This window comes from Pangasianodon hypophthalmus, chromosome 23 (genome assembly GCF_027358585.1).
Source record: "Pangasianodon hypophthalmus isolate fPanHyp1 chromosome 23, fPanHyp1.pri, whole genome shotgun sequence".
Lineage (NCBI taxonomy): Eukaryota > Metazoa > Chordata > Actinopteri > Siluriformes > Pangasiidae > Pangasianodon > Pangasianodon hypophthalmus.
The window spans coordinates 7927256-7940425 of record NC_069732.1 but is presented as its reverse complement, the minus strand read 5'-3'; the positions used below and the strand labels follow the sequence as shown (position 1 = coordinate 7940425).

Here is a 13170-nt window from a genome sequence, read left to right as displayed (position 1 = left end):
CGCGCGAGCTAGCTGTCCGTCTAGAAAGCTCCCGCAGGAAGCATGAGGTTGAGTTGGACGTCAATCTACAGTTAGTTCTAGCACTAATTTTGTGTTCATTTCTCCCCCACCCCAGTTTGAATAACATTAGCACTCTGTAAGGAACATGGCGTATCCGAATTGTTCTCTGAAAGTGAACAGAGATCTACTGGATCCCAGCTTTGAAAGTTACAGACTCTCCTTAGACTCAATCCCATGCTATAATGTAGAGCTGGATGCAGGTGAGAGATGAAGATGAATCTTATTGCTGTCTATCAGTTATCAGAATTTAATACTTAATGTGATCAGCATTAAATGAGCTGTTGTGGTTGTTGTTGCTGAGATTTTGCTTTGTGTGTGCAATATTTCAACTTTTAACTATCAAGCTATTCTAGGTAAATGTGGCTTATCTTTAGACAAACTAGCTAATTCCTAAGCAGCTTGGCATAATGTAAAAGCTTGTGCATATGTTTGTTTATGATAAGTACTGGGTGATAGAGTGAGTATAACATTGAACACTCTCTCACCTTGTTAAGATGATAAAACCTTACAGTGGGCCCTGAATAACTGGTAGCCTAATGTGACTTGATATGGTAAAGTTTTCTCTAAGGAGATTATTATTGATTGTTTGTTTAACATTCATGGAAGGAGTCTCCAGTGTCAGCGCTTTGTTTTCTGCCATTCGAGAGACATTGCAGCTTTGCTGTTTCTTAGTAACACAATAAGCTGTTTTTTTTGTTTGCTTGTTTGTTTGTTTGTTTGTTTTTGTCTAATAAAACACATCACATCACAATTTTCATAACATGGTAGACTTTTTTTTTTTTTTTTTTTTTTTAATTATTGTAGATATCATCAGTATCAGACATTACAACACTGACAACTGTTCTCCCACAGAACAAGCAGCTGATTGGACAATACGATCTAAATGTAAAACTCTCACACCACTTGTTTCATCTTCCTCCTTTTTCTTATTATCTCATTGGTTTTTTGGGATGATAAATAATATTTTTAATGAGGCACTACTGTCTCATAACTACTTTATATTATGCATCATGACAATATCTTTGTGTAGTCTGATATACAGCACTGTGCAAAAGTCTTAGGCACATGCAAAGACATGCTGTAGAGTAAAGATGCCTTCAAAAATAATGAACTTAAATGTTTCTACATTTAAAAAATACTATAAAGAACAGTAAACAGTAATAAATGAAACAAAGTCAACCCTTTGTTTAAAAAAAAAAAAAAACAGTAGTCTCAGGTACAATGTGTGCAGTGTGCAAGGAAATGAGCTGTAAGTGTTACTGAGTATCTTGCAGAAGCAGCCACAGTTCTTCTGTAGACTTCGACTGTCACACTTGCTTCTTATTTTTGCAGCAAAACCCAGCAGCCTTCATTCTGTTTTTTTTTGTCTGAAAAGTGTCTCTTATGTAATATGCTGCTTTCTTTACTGACATACAAACATTTTTCTGTAACATTTAATATTGTTCTGGAAAACTAATGTTAACTAATCTAAAATGGTTTTTTTTACTGACTCAATAATGTAGAAGTCATAAAACAAAGTCATGACTTCTGAAGTCATACGAACAAAGTTTGTACTAAAACAATAGGGTGCCTAGGGTGCACAGTACTGTACTTCTGCCATATCACGCATCCTGGCCTAGAGCTCACAATAAACCTCAAGATAGAGGAAAAAAGTGAAGCTGGTTATGTAAGAACTGTTTATAGCTGCTATAATGTAAGTGACAAGACTATGTTCCACAGTGATAAAAAGCACAACATTTTGTTCATTTACAGATTAAAAATTGCAATCATTGGCAAATCACTGAGGTATAAGAGGAATAAAACACTCCAGGGTGTGCTGCTATTATAAGTAATATATAATAACAGCATCAGCATCACACCAAATTGCCATGTATTGATCTTTACTTAATTAGCACTGAGCTAATACTACATATTTTCAGTTTCAGGGCTGAAAGTGGCCTGACTCATCAGATTGGACTGTTTTATGTCATGAATGTGTGTAATAGGGATGTCTGGATAAACACTGCTGATACTGATGTTTCTTTTTCTTTTCTTTTCTTTTTTTTAATTATATAAGAATATTGATACTGTGTGCTTTTTTTTAATTAAGCAGAATATGATCCTGACAAAGAAAATGTTGCAGTGCTCACCAGTTACACACACACACACACACACACACACACACACGTACACGTTTGCCTACACCTAAGTGTAAGCCTAAACTTACCATCAGTAACCAAAAGCAAGCATATTATGCAGAACTTGCAGAACTCAGGCTTGGTGACTAATATTGGCCAATAGCTTTTAATATCTTTTATATATTACACATTATAAACATTACTTTCTCTCTCTCTCTCTTTTAGTCGTGGCTGAGGTGAAACTGAAAGACAGTCAGTACACTCTGGACCACATGAAGGCATTCGGCATGTACAATTACCTCCACACTGATCCCTGGTATGAGGAGAGTGTTTACTTTATTGACTGCAAGGGAAGAGTGCTCAATTTGAAGGTCACATTGGTGAGTTTTTTAAAATACTATGTAATGACTGTAAAGTTCAGCACTAAGACTGTGGAGGAAACATGAATTTCAGGAACCTACTATTGATCTGTGCAGGATTTAACAGGAATTATTCACTAAGATACAAGGCAGAAGCTTATTAAAAATTCTTCTCCTTAAAATACACTTTTGGCTTGAGCAACTAGCCCAGCCACACAAAGTTGAGCTTTTTATTGATTGGTTGATTGATGGATGGATGAATGTATGGATGGGTGGATGGATGGATAGCAAAATGTACTTAATGGCTTTTTTCAGGCAGGCACATGTCATGATGTTTTATTCTGATATTAATATGAATAGTTATAAAAAATATGTAGGGTTATACAATATGTAGTACAACCAAGTGAACAGTTTTACAGCATATTTTCAAATATACGAGTCTCTTCATGGATTATAGCAAAGCTTTGCTTACCTCCTCTCTTTAAGGGTAATGTCTAAATAAATAAGTAATTAATTAAAAGCATCAGAATATTGTTCTTTTTTTGTATATTCCTTAGGGTGATAGGTACAACATTTTTTTAAATTAACCACACATTTTTTTCTTATTAGAAGCATCTATCAAACTGTTAAGATGTCTATTAATAATAATAAAAAATACAGTATACATCTATATGATTGGAATTTGAATAAAAACATTTTCCCCAACATTCCATACATATACAGTGGATATTAAAAAGTCTACACACCCTTGTTAAAATGGCAGGTTTTTGTGATGTAAAAAAAATGAAACCAAGAATAATTTCATTGATGACAGATATCAATAATTTCATTGGTAATGACTTTTGAACATGAGATCGAATGTGATCGGTTCATTCTGAACACAGCAAAAGGGTGTGCACACTTATGCAGCCAGGTTATTGTAACTTTTTTATTTTTCCTTTTTTTTGCCTAAAATGTTTCTGATTGCTTTGCACTTAATTTTTCTGCGTTGTAATTTCATATTGAGAGTGGAAAAAGTTCTGAAATGATTTATTTTGGTTTCTTTTTTTACATCACAAAAACCTGCCGTTTTAACAGGGCTGTGTAGACTTTTTATATCCACCGTAGGTATATATCATTTTTGATATATGAACAAAAACTAATAAATAACCCCTTTAAAAAATAAAATATATAAAATCCAAATATATGTAAGTTATATTTTTCATACTTGTCAAGATATTTTTGTTATTATAAATTATTATTATTGTAAATTAACATTTCCTTTGTAATTGTTCTTGTCTTAAGAAGAAATAAAACCAGCTGATTTATTTGGTGGTGCAACAGTACAATAGTTGCATACAACCATGTTAAAATATATACAACAATATACAAAAAAACAAATTAGAGAAAATTTATTATTAACATTTATTAATTGGAATGTTATTAATTAACTATTAAAAACAATCCTCAAGCAAATTGCGAAAAACATAAAATTGACTTTTTTTTCTGTTAAATAAACTGTTTAATCTCATTAAATTATTAGAGAATTTGAAAATGTATTTTCTCTTTCATCTTGTAAACTTTTCATAGCTTGAGTTTCTCTGATATTTGACCAAGTGATGTTGTTATTTCTTGCTATCACTAGGTGGCACACACACTTTATGTAGTCTGTTATATACAGTAGACCATTTGCCATATAAAACTCACCACCTTATAGACATAGACTATTAGTTTAGATTTAGTTGTTCTTGATTGAACTTAATTGATCTTTGTGTAACTGTTTATTTGATTAATAATACTGTTTATAATTGAAAAAAAAATTCAGTTATGTCCTATATTCCTATATCTTAGAATAATGCATGTTTTTCTGAGTATTTTGCACATCACACAAACTTACCGCTACTATGAGTCCATTTTGTTAGTAATAATCCCTTACAGGAAAATACAAATGTCAACAGATAAGTTAAGGCAGTCATTTAACAATGCAGCCGAGTTCAGAACTGATCTCTATAATATTTAATAACATTGATTTTCTTGTGCATTTTTCGTGCTTTAATGCCCAACGGTGTGAAATTATCCTGCACATGGAATGAAAGCTGTAATTATATGCTAATTATCTCTCTGGAGATGAGTTTGTGTTCGCTTTGAATGGATCAGAAGTTCTGAACAGGCCGTAATTTACACCGTGAACAGTCAGTGATTGAAGAAAACTGAACGAAAAGGTGAAAAGAGAAACATGTGGTGCTTTAGATAATGTAGGGAACTTCATGTTGACTGAATCCTAGTGCCTGCCTACAGTCACTTTTTCAAACTGTTACCGTGATCACTGGGTGATTAATGATTATCAGGTGAATTGAGCTCATTTTTTAAGAGGACCCTGTTTTTTAAAGAAAAACTCATAATACTGAATCACCCCAGTCACATGTCTCTGCAGTTGCAGTCTAATGCAAAATTCTCTTTCCTGAAGACACAAAACTTACTGACTGTTACACTGGAGCACTGACACTGGAGACTCCTTCCAAACGTGTTAAATAAATGTCTCCTTACGGAAATAACAGCATGTTTTTAATCTATTTATGAGGATTAGCCTTGTGAAATGGGCTTTATGGAACTTCTATAGCAATATCATGACTATAAGGAAATCCTCATATGTTAAAGGAAAACTACAAAGTGATATTTAAAGGATAACACTGCCAGCTGCTTTCTGTGTGTAAGTATCTCTCAATATTCTGGGGCAATATAACACCAAAGTAATGAAATAAATTCTGATAAATATCTACTATAATAACTGTAGATGAAACAACTGGACAGTATTTTTGGAAGGAGTCTCCAGTGTCAGCACTTTGTAACAGTCAGAGGTAAAGCTGTAACTGTTTCCGTCACGGGATAGTCTGCATTTTTTTTGTCTTATTAACAGCAACAGAGAAAAAAAGAGAGGTTGATGAGTGAAGGACTGTTTATAGATTTTATAACGCAAGTGATAACAGGTACTAACTAAACAGATAAAAATTATAACACGTTGTTTTACTTGTTTTATGTGTAGAAAAGTGTCATTGCTGGCAGATTGAGGAATACATCGCTTTAGGATGTGCTGTTATTGGAAAATAATCAACTTTGGTATGGTTACAGTAACTTGTCTGTCATCTAGTCTCCATCCTGATTATGGTTCATGTCAAAGTCAATCCCAGACAGAGTCGATTTACTGATTCCAGGCATTGGAAACAAAGAGTCAACTCCGAAGCTTTAGAGTCGATTCTATTTGAAAATGATTCGCCTCACATACACAAACTGAATTTAGTATTGAAGCGTTTCAGTTGGTGACACGGGCAGCCAGTGGATATTTATCTTCCCTTTATTTTGAGTGTGTCTGCTTGGAATTGAACAAATCAGGGTTTGAAATACAGATAAGACAAGACATATAGTTTAAATTTAACAGAATGCTGTCGCCTTATTTTAGTTTGGGAGTCTCATTTTATTGACATAAGCATTATCTGATAAATGTCAGTGATACTGTATTTGCAGTTAATGACCTGTTATTTAATTAATTAATTGTAGCATTAGATATATTTATGACATTTTATTATCAGCCAGGGTTTGACTAATGAGTTACTGTGAAAGCTCTGTGTGCCTTTTCCAATGTTCTGGGATGCTGCGCTTCAGATCTGCAGGAGCACATTTTTTTTGTAATTTCATACACATCAACACACTGAGCACCACGGTGAGTCATGGAACCTAGAAACGTGATTGGCTGTTGTGATGCCTAGCAACAGGACAGAACGTCATGAAACAAAATTTAAGTAACACCAAACAAATAATCGTTGATTTTCACCAGATTCAAATCCGCAGGCCTGTGAGGAAGAGCTGGTAGTGTTTGTTATTAGCACCAGCATGATCCCCTCTCACTCTAAGCAGTGGGAGTTTGAAGTGTAGTAGACGGGGATTAGTGTGGGTTAGGCTCATTCAAGTGTGCTTATAGAAAGTCGCAGCAAGCATTCCGTCTGAACCTCATCCCTTGAGAAAGAATGGTAGTATAAACAACTCTCTCTCTCTAGGACACGGCACTGGGGAAACCTCGAGAAGTGTTTCGGATGACCTCTGACCCCAGGTCACTTGAGGGCGAAAGGCTTTGCGCCTCTCTGAGTCTGACGTCTGCTACCTGGGCCGCCCTCTCAGACGGGGCTGGAACCCTGACCCTGTTACGCACCAGCAACAGAGGAGACAGCTCTCACCTAAAGTGGGAAGTAAGAGAGAAACCTCTGATGATATGTTAATAGGACTGCCCCTCTAGCTTGCTTCCTGTTATTAAAGCACAAGAGGAGACAGAGGCATCTTAAGATATAAGATTTCTAACATGCTCCTCTGTGTCAAAGCTAATTTACAGTGAAAATATTTCTGAAGCATTTTATAGTAATGTTCATCCTTAAAAAAAGGTAAAAATATTTTTTACATGCTTTTACATTGCTATTTACCTTATTTTAATAATGAGACTTTATTAGACACTTTTGTTATTAACTACTGTTTTATATTGTTTTTATTTCCTTTTTTTCTGTCACTGCTATTATTAATTCATTATTATTATTTGCCATTATTATTATATTAGTATTTTATATTTTATCTACTTTTATTTCTTCATTTCTAGTTTTTATGAAAGATGCTACATAAACAAACTTGATGATGATGATGATGATGATGATTATTATTATTATTATTATTATTATTATTATTATTACAGTAATAATAAATCTGTCCTCTTTCAGCTGGATCAATATTGAGGCAATTCAAAGAAGGACTAAGTAAATATTTTCCAGTAAAATGACTCAGTGTTATTAGCAGCTAGAAATCTCAGGCCAAACATACTTCTAACAAACCCACAGGGACCTGATGGATTTATAAAATGATTTTTTTTTTTTTACATTAAGAAAATGAAAAATATGGGATTATAATATAGATTTAAGGCAACTACTTTGGTAATCAAAGGTAATCATTTGGTAAAATGTATCTGTGTGCAAGCTGCTTAATTTAAAAAGGGCAGGCACTTCTACTATACTGATATAAACTAACAGCAACACAACTTGTTATAATTGACTGTTTCATTTTGATGGAAAAATAGGTACATAAAATTTAATTGAATTAAAGTGGGATTTCATAGGGACTTTTTTTTTTTTCATATTTTGAAATATGAAATTCTGTGTAACTGTACAAGTATAACCCTGTGTTTATCTCTCCCAGAGAGTCTTCACTTAGTGTATTGACCAGGCTAGATATTAGCGATTGCATGTTCATTGTGAGTTTTGTGTGTATTGTGATTTTATGTTTCAGTTGAGCAAAGCCTCATGAGGTGTGTTAAACAGTTGTGGTATTTCAGTATAACAAATATTTGTTATTCTTATAAATCATTCTTTAAAAGTGAAAAGATTCTGATGCTGATCATTTGATGATTTTACTCTTCCTGAAACCAGCCCATGTTCAGCGAGTCTCTTGGGGAGCCTTTCACCATCCTGAACAGCATTTCCCACGTCGAGGCAGGGGTTCATACGATCGATCTTCTGCTGCTGCGTATCCAAAAAGATCCAGATGATACCAAAGGCAGCGGCTTTTCCACCACGCTGGAGTGGGTTACCGTCGACTCTGCTGGTGAGCATGATGGTGTTTCACAGTGGTTTATGGACTTAACTGTCTAAACCATGTTTATTTTCATCTAGAATTACAAAGTGTAACATGGGGAATTTAGCGAGAACAGCAGTCAGTCGATGGAAAACAAGATAGATCTTCTCGTAAGGTTCACTAAAACTCAGTGTTTAATGATTCTAAATGAGTACATGGATACCTTTTACTGGATGTTCACTAGTCCGTGGGTGTCTAAAGGCAGAATAAATTAACACCAACATCGTTACTTCCTTTATGTTGTCTCAGTTACGTTGAGCTTATGTAAAAGGAGCCGTGGAAATTGTTGCCTTGGTTTTTTAGAGTGATGAAAGCAGCCACTCCTGTAAGGTTCAATAGAGTAAGATTTAAAGTTAATTTAATGTAATACAATGCACTATATTGTGTTATAGGATGGCAATTCAGTATTGTACAGCTTCTAACAGCTTGATTTGAAACTGTTTGCCAACAATGAGATGACAATTCTCTTTCATGGGGACTGACAGGCCCAGAGAAGCGTAGGGAAGAGACAATAGGCCTCATTTATCAAGCTGGATATGAACGAAATTATTCATAAGTCTTTGGGGTATTCATGAAAATCCAGTTAATTTGGAAAAAAGTTTATATCCCACGACAGCTTCTGAAATTTATGTATAAGGAGATTCACTAATGTGAACATAGTCTCGGCTTCAAATTGTATAACTAGCAATGAGTTACTGCAAAATTTGAAACTGACTATGCTGTCAAGATTAAATCTCTTATTTATTTCAATTGCAAACACGAATTTAGTAAAAAAAAATTATGAAACTCAGTCTTTGCATATTAATGACTGGAAAAAATGTTATTCAATGCAATAAATGAATACAAATAAGACTAACCATTATATTAAGACAGAAGACAGAAGAAAGAGTTTGTGTGTGTCTGTGGTAGCTGATTTGGTGCAGTGGCTGAGCTGCATTGCTGGAAGGTTGAACACACACCACCCTTAGGCGCTTTTTCACAGTTTAGTCTTCATTTTACCATTTATGGAGTTTTCTAGGAATCACTAAATATAAATCATTTGTGCTGTGAACACGCTTGGTAATTTACGAGTAACTTTATCAACGTGAACACGTGAGTATAAAAAATCAAGAAAAGTTTTAGTTCAGTCTGGCTTCCGAAAACATTTACACCCAACTTTACTAAAACATTGATAAATGAGGCCCAATGAGAGCTAGAAAGAAATGCAGTACAAAAATGATTGGATTTGTTTTTAAATATTAACATAATACTAAAAAAACTGCTGCATGTGTCAAAAATGTCCCCAACATTTCCCTGAAAAACACTTTGATTTGTGCACCTTGTGTGTGTGTGTGTTTATTTGGTCTTGTATTTTAATCCAAAGCGACTCGCAATCCAGTTGAGGCAGGATATAATCTAATTTGTGCAGGTCAAGAAAAGAAGTATGAAGTGAGGAAAAGGAGGTTGATGAAGGGCAAGTCAGTGCCTCACTATGCTGCTGTGGAGCCTCAGGGGAAAGGGGTGATGGTGGCATCAGAAAAACCCTTCAGCTTTACACAGGTGGATGGCGTTCCTCTGGAGGACACGCCGCCTGAAGACATGGAGGTGGAAAACAGCGGTCAGTATTTATCCGATTATCTGTATGTATTGCATGAGTCAGTGTGCTACATACCATGATAATGTTGTGAGAAGTTAACATGGAAGACTTCAGTGAAGTGTTACTACACTTTAATAATATTAACTGTATTATTGGTTAGTCCCAAATATTGTGCTTTGGCTTTAGACCAAATGGTTTTAGTCTCAAAAACTTTAGTCTCATCCAACCACAAAATCTTTTCCAAAAAACTTTAGGATTCTCTAACATGGCCTTTCTTAAAAGTGCCTTCCTTCTAGCCACACTCCTATAAAGGCTGCATCTGTGAAGAGCTGATGATGTTGTTGAGGTCTGCACAGATTCTCCTGTTTCATCCAGTGATCTCTGTAAACCTTTCAGTGTTGTAGCTGGACTCTTTGACACTTCTCTGACAACTGCTCTTCCTGCCCAAGCACCGTTTGCCCTGATCTGTCTGGGTTGTTCTATATTTTTTCTACTTTGTTATAATATTTATGTATTTAGAGATAATTATTGTGCAAGCAGACACGGGTAGATTTAAATTTAACACGGGTGTAACACAGGTTTTTGGGCTTTTTTTATTATTTGAGTCTGAGAACATTTAAATACTTTATTTAATTTTATTTCTGTAGATAGTCACTTCAGAATGAGCAGAAAAAAAATCTCATTTTAATATACTTTAATTTGATTTTGCAATACAGGAAAAAAAAGAGAGAGAGAAATAATAGCTTGGGGGGGTGAATACTTTCTGGGGGCAGTTATTATATTTTGAGCACTTTCCTCATCTATACAGAGCCATATTTTGAGTTGTATACATTGCTGGAAAGGAGAGTCTTAGTTTAAATTTAATTGAGCATATCTTAACTAATATTTGGAGACCAAGGACAATACTGGTATCACTGAAAAGACAAGATTTATCTTTTTTGCAGAATAAAGCCTGCAGTGGGCAGCAGGACCTTCTTCACACTTCACACTAATTACCCCTCATGTACTACAGTCGGCATCCATTCTCTAAATGGCTTTAATTAATGTTAGAGAAAATGCAAAGCTGCTCTCAAATCAGTTTGCAATATCCTCTCAACAATTAAGAATCCACTCTTTCATCAGGCAAGCCGTTTCTGAGTGGACAGTCAAGTTCAGAGAGGAATTGCATTAGCATTTCCAAATCTATTTATTTGAGCACACCAGACAATGACTTGACTAAATTTCAGTATTCCTGTTTCTTTTAAAAGTTGAGCAAGTCATTAAGACTAGTTCCCTGATTTTATGAGAAAAGATTGAACTTGAAGAAACATAGATGTGCACAGTGTCCTTGAGTTGGTCTCCATAGAAACTAGAGAAGAAATCATAGACATGATTCAAAACAAACCACTACAGAAAGGGAGAAAAAACACAGGGGAGAGAGGACCATGTGGTTTTCTTTTGTTAAGCTTTATTTAACCGTTATTCTTCCATGAAGCTTCTATAAATATCTCTCTACATTCACTATAGACCTGCCTATGTGAAAATAAAGCATTCAGCATCCTAGGTACATTTCCTTGCTCAGTCTTGTAATTCTGTGTAAAACATTCCTCTGTATCAGACATGAGGCATGAGGGTGTTTAAGTTAAGGTGGATAGGCAGTATGTCCGGTAGTAATTAAAAATATATGTCCCAGATGAGCAGCAGAGAATGATTAGACAGAGAAGTTATCCCTGCAAGCAAGATAAATCCCCCAGAGTTAAATTAACACCTATAATGTTGAATTAACACCTGCAGGATTTATCTATGCCCATCTGGACACAAGTGGAAGCAGTAACAGTTCATCAGCACTAGGGAAGTTATTGTATATGTACGTGTTAAAAGGATGTGTGAAAAAATATACATTTCCACCATGCATGAAACACAAAGCACTTTTTGCTTAAAGATAACCATGACCTGAATGAACATAGCACAGTAAAATTGGGTTTGGCTGTGGTGTACCTTATTCAGTGGCTCTATTCTGGAAACTGCTTCTTTAAGAGTTTCTGATTTATGGGAATGTACCAGTGGTTGAAGAAACACATTCAGCCACCAACATTAAGGTTGGTGAAATTGATTAGATGTTTATACTTCAGGCAGCAACTTCACTGTGTATGTGCTGTGTAAGAAGTTCAGTGTATAGATGCAGTTTTTCCTGAGCAGTCATTATATATTTGTAATTAAATGCATAATATAGTGTTGTATATTATTTATAAATATTAGAGAAATAGTTAGAATAGAAAAGTCAACGCATGGCAGGACTATAGCTGAAATACTGTGGAGAACACTTTTTATACCACAGCGTGGGCGAATTCTCAAATCAGAAGGTATGCATTTATTTTCTATAACAGCACCTCTGACAGTAGTTCTGGCTGTAACATGAATGACAGGTTTATTAATTCGCTCGTTTCATTATTGTTTCTAGCGTAACAGCTCATATGTGGTATGGCGGATGCTCCACGTAATCTAAGGGTAATAATAAACGGATTAAAAAAGGTGTAGCTATAAACAGTTTAAAAAGCAATGCTGTCCTTTTTAAAAACCTTGTGAGAAATTGATTTTTTTATGTTGTATTCTTGAATCATATTTATCAGTATATTTTGTTTAATTTTCAATAACATCAGCTCTGACAGCAGTTTTGGTTTGTCATAGGGAAATGACAGGTTTTATATGATTGCACCCATTCTAATATGTTATCATATCTATGAATTCACAGGGATTTGTGTGGAGGATGCTCCATGTAATCCAAGCCTAATAATAACAGGATTTTAAAAAATGTGTTGTTACTTAACAAATAAAAGCATACAAAAGTAAGAAAAGTATAATCGTTTATATGGTGAAGATTTTTGTCAAAAGACATTTATGTAAAATTTTAGGAGGCTCCAGTATCAGTATTTTGTAACAGTCAAAGGTAAAACTTTTGGTTACATTTAGGTCTAGGGACAGAGGATGCTGCTCTTTCTGGTTTCTCTGTAAAAAGATGAGTTTTTTTTCTATTAACTTCAGGGTAAAGTGATGGAATGACTGTTTAAAGCTGCTATAACATAAGTGATAACAAGAACTAACTTATTTTGCAGATGTTTGCAGTATTAACTACAAATACAGCACACCCTGTCCTTTATTATTCCTTCCTTATCACTGTTTTTACCATAAACGAAAATCTATAATTTATAGGGCTTTGCTTTAATTTTGATTTTGGCTGGGGATATTTTAGATAAATTGTGGCCGATGTCAGGCCGAGACACAGTCTTGGTATCAGATTTGACATATTTTTAGATCCAACAGACTGATATTTTATGCCATTAATGAGATCACTGAGTTGTCTTAAAGCCTGTTGCCAAGAGTACATCAGTATCTGAATGGTATTAAGCACCGTTATTGGTTTTGTCTTGAAATTGGA

General features: G+C 34.7%; 1 protein-coding gene across 1 annotated transcript in view; it reads left to right on the top strand.

Moving 5' to 3' along the window:
• nudcd1 (NudC domain containing 1) overlaps positions 1 to 13170 on the top strand; it is a 30200-nt gene continuing 17030 nt past the window's right edge. Inside the window, exons 1-5 of the mRNA XM_026930181.3 lie at positions 1 to 260; positions 2403 to 2557; positions 6568 to 6756; positions 7975 to 8149; positions 9588 to 9776. Of these exons, the coding sequence (XP_026785982.2) occupies positions 146 to 260; positions 2403 to 2557; positions 6568 to 6756; positions 7975 to 8149; positions 9588 to 9776 (823 nt within the window). The 5' untranslated portion in view covers positions 1 to 145. The remainder of the gene's footprint in view (positions 261 to 2402; positions 2558 to 6567; positions 6757 to 7974; positions 8150 to 9587; positions 9777 to 13170) is intronic.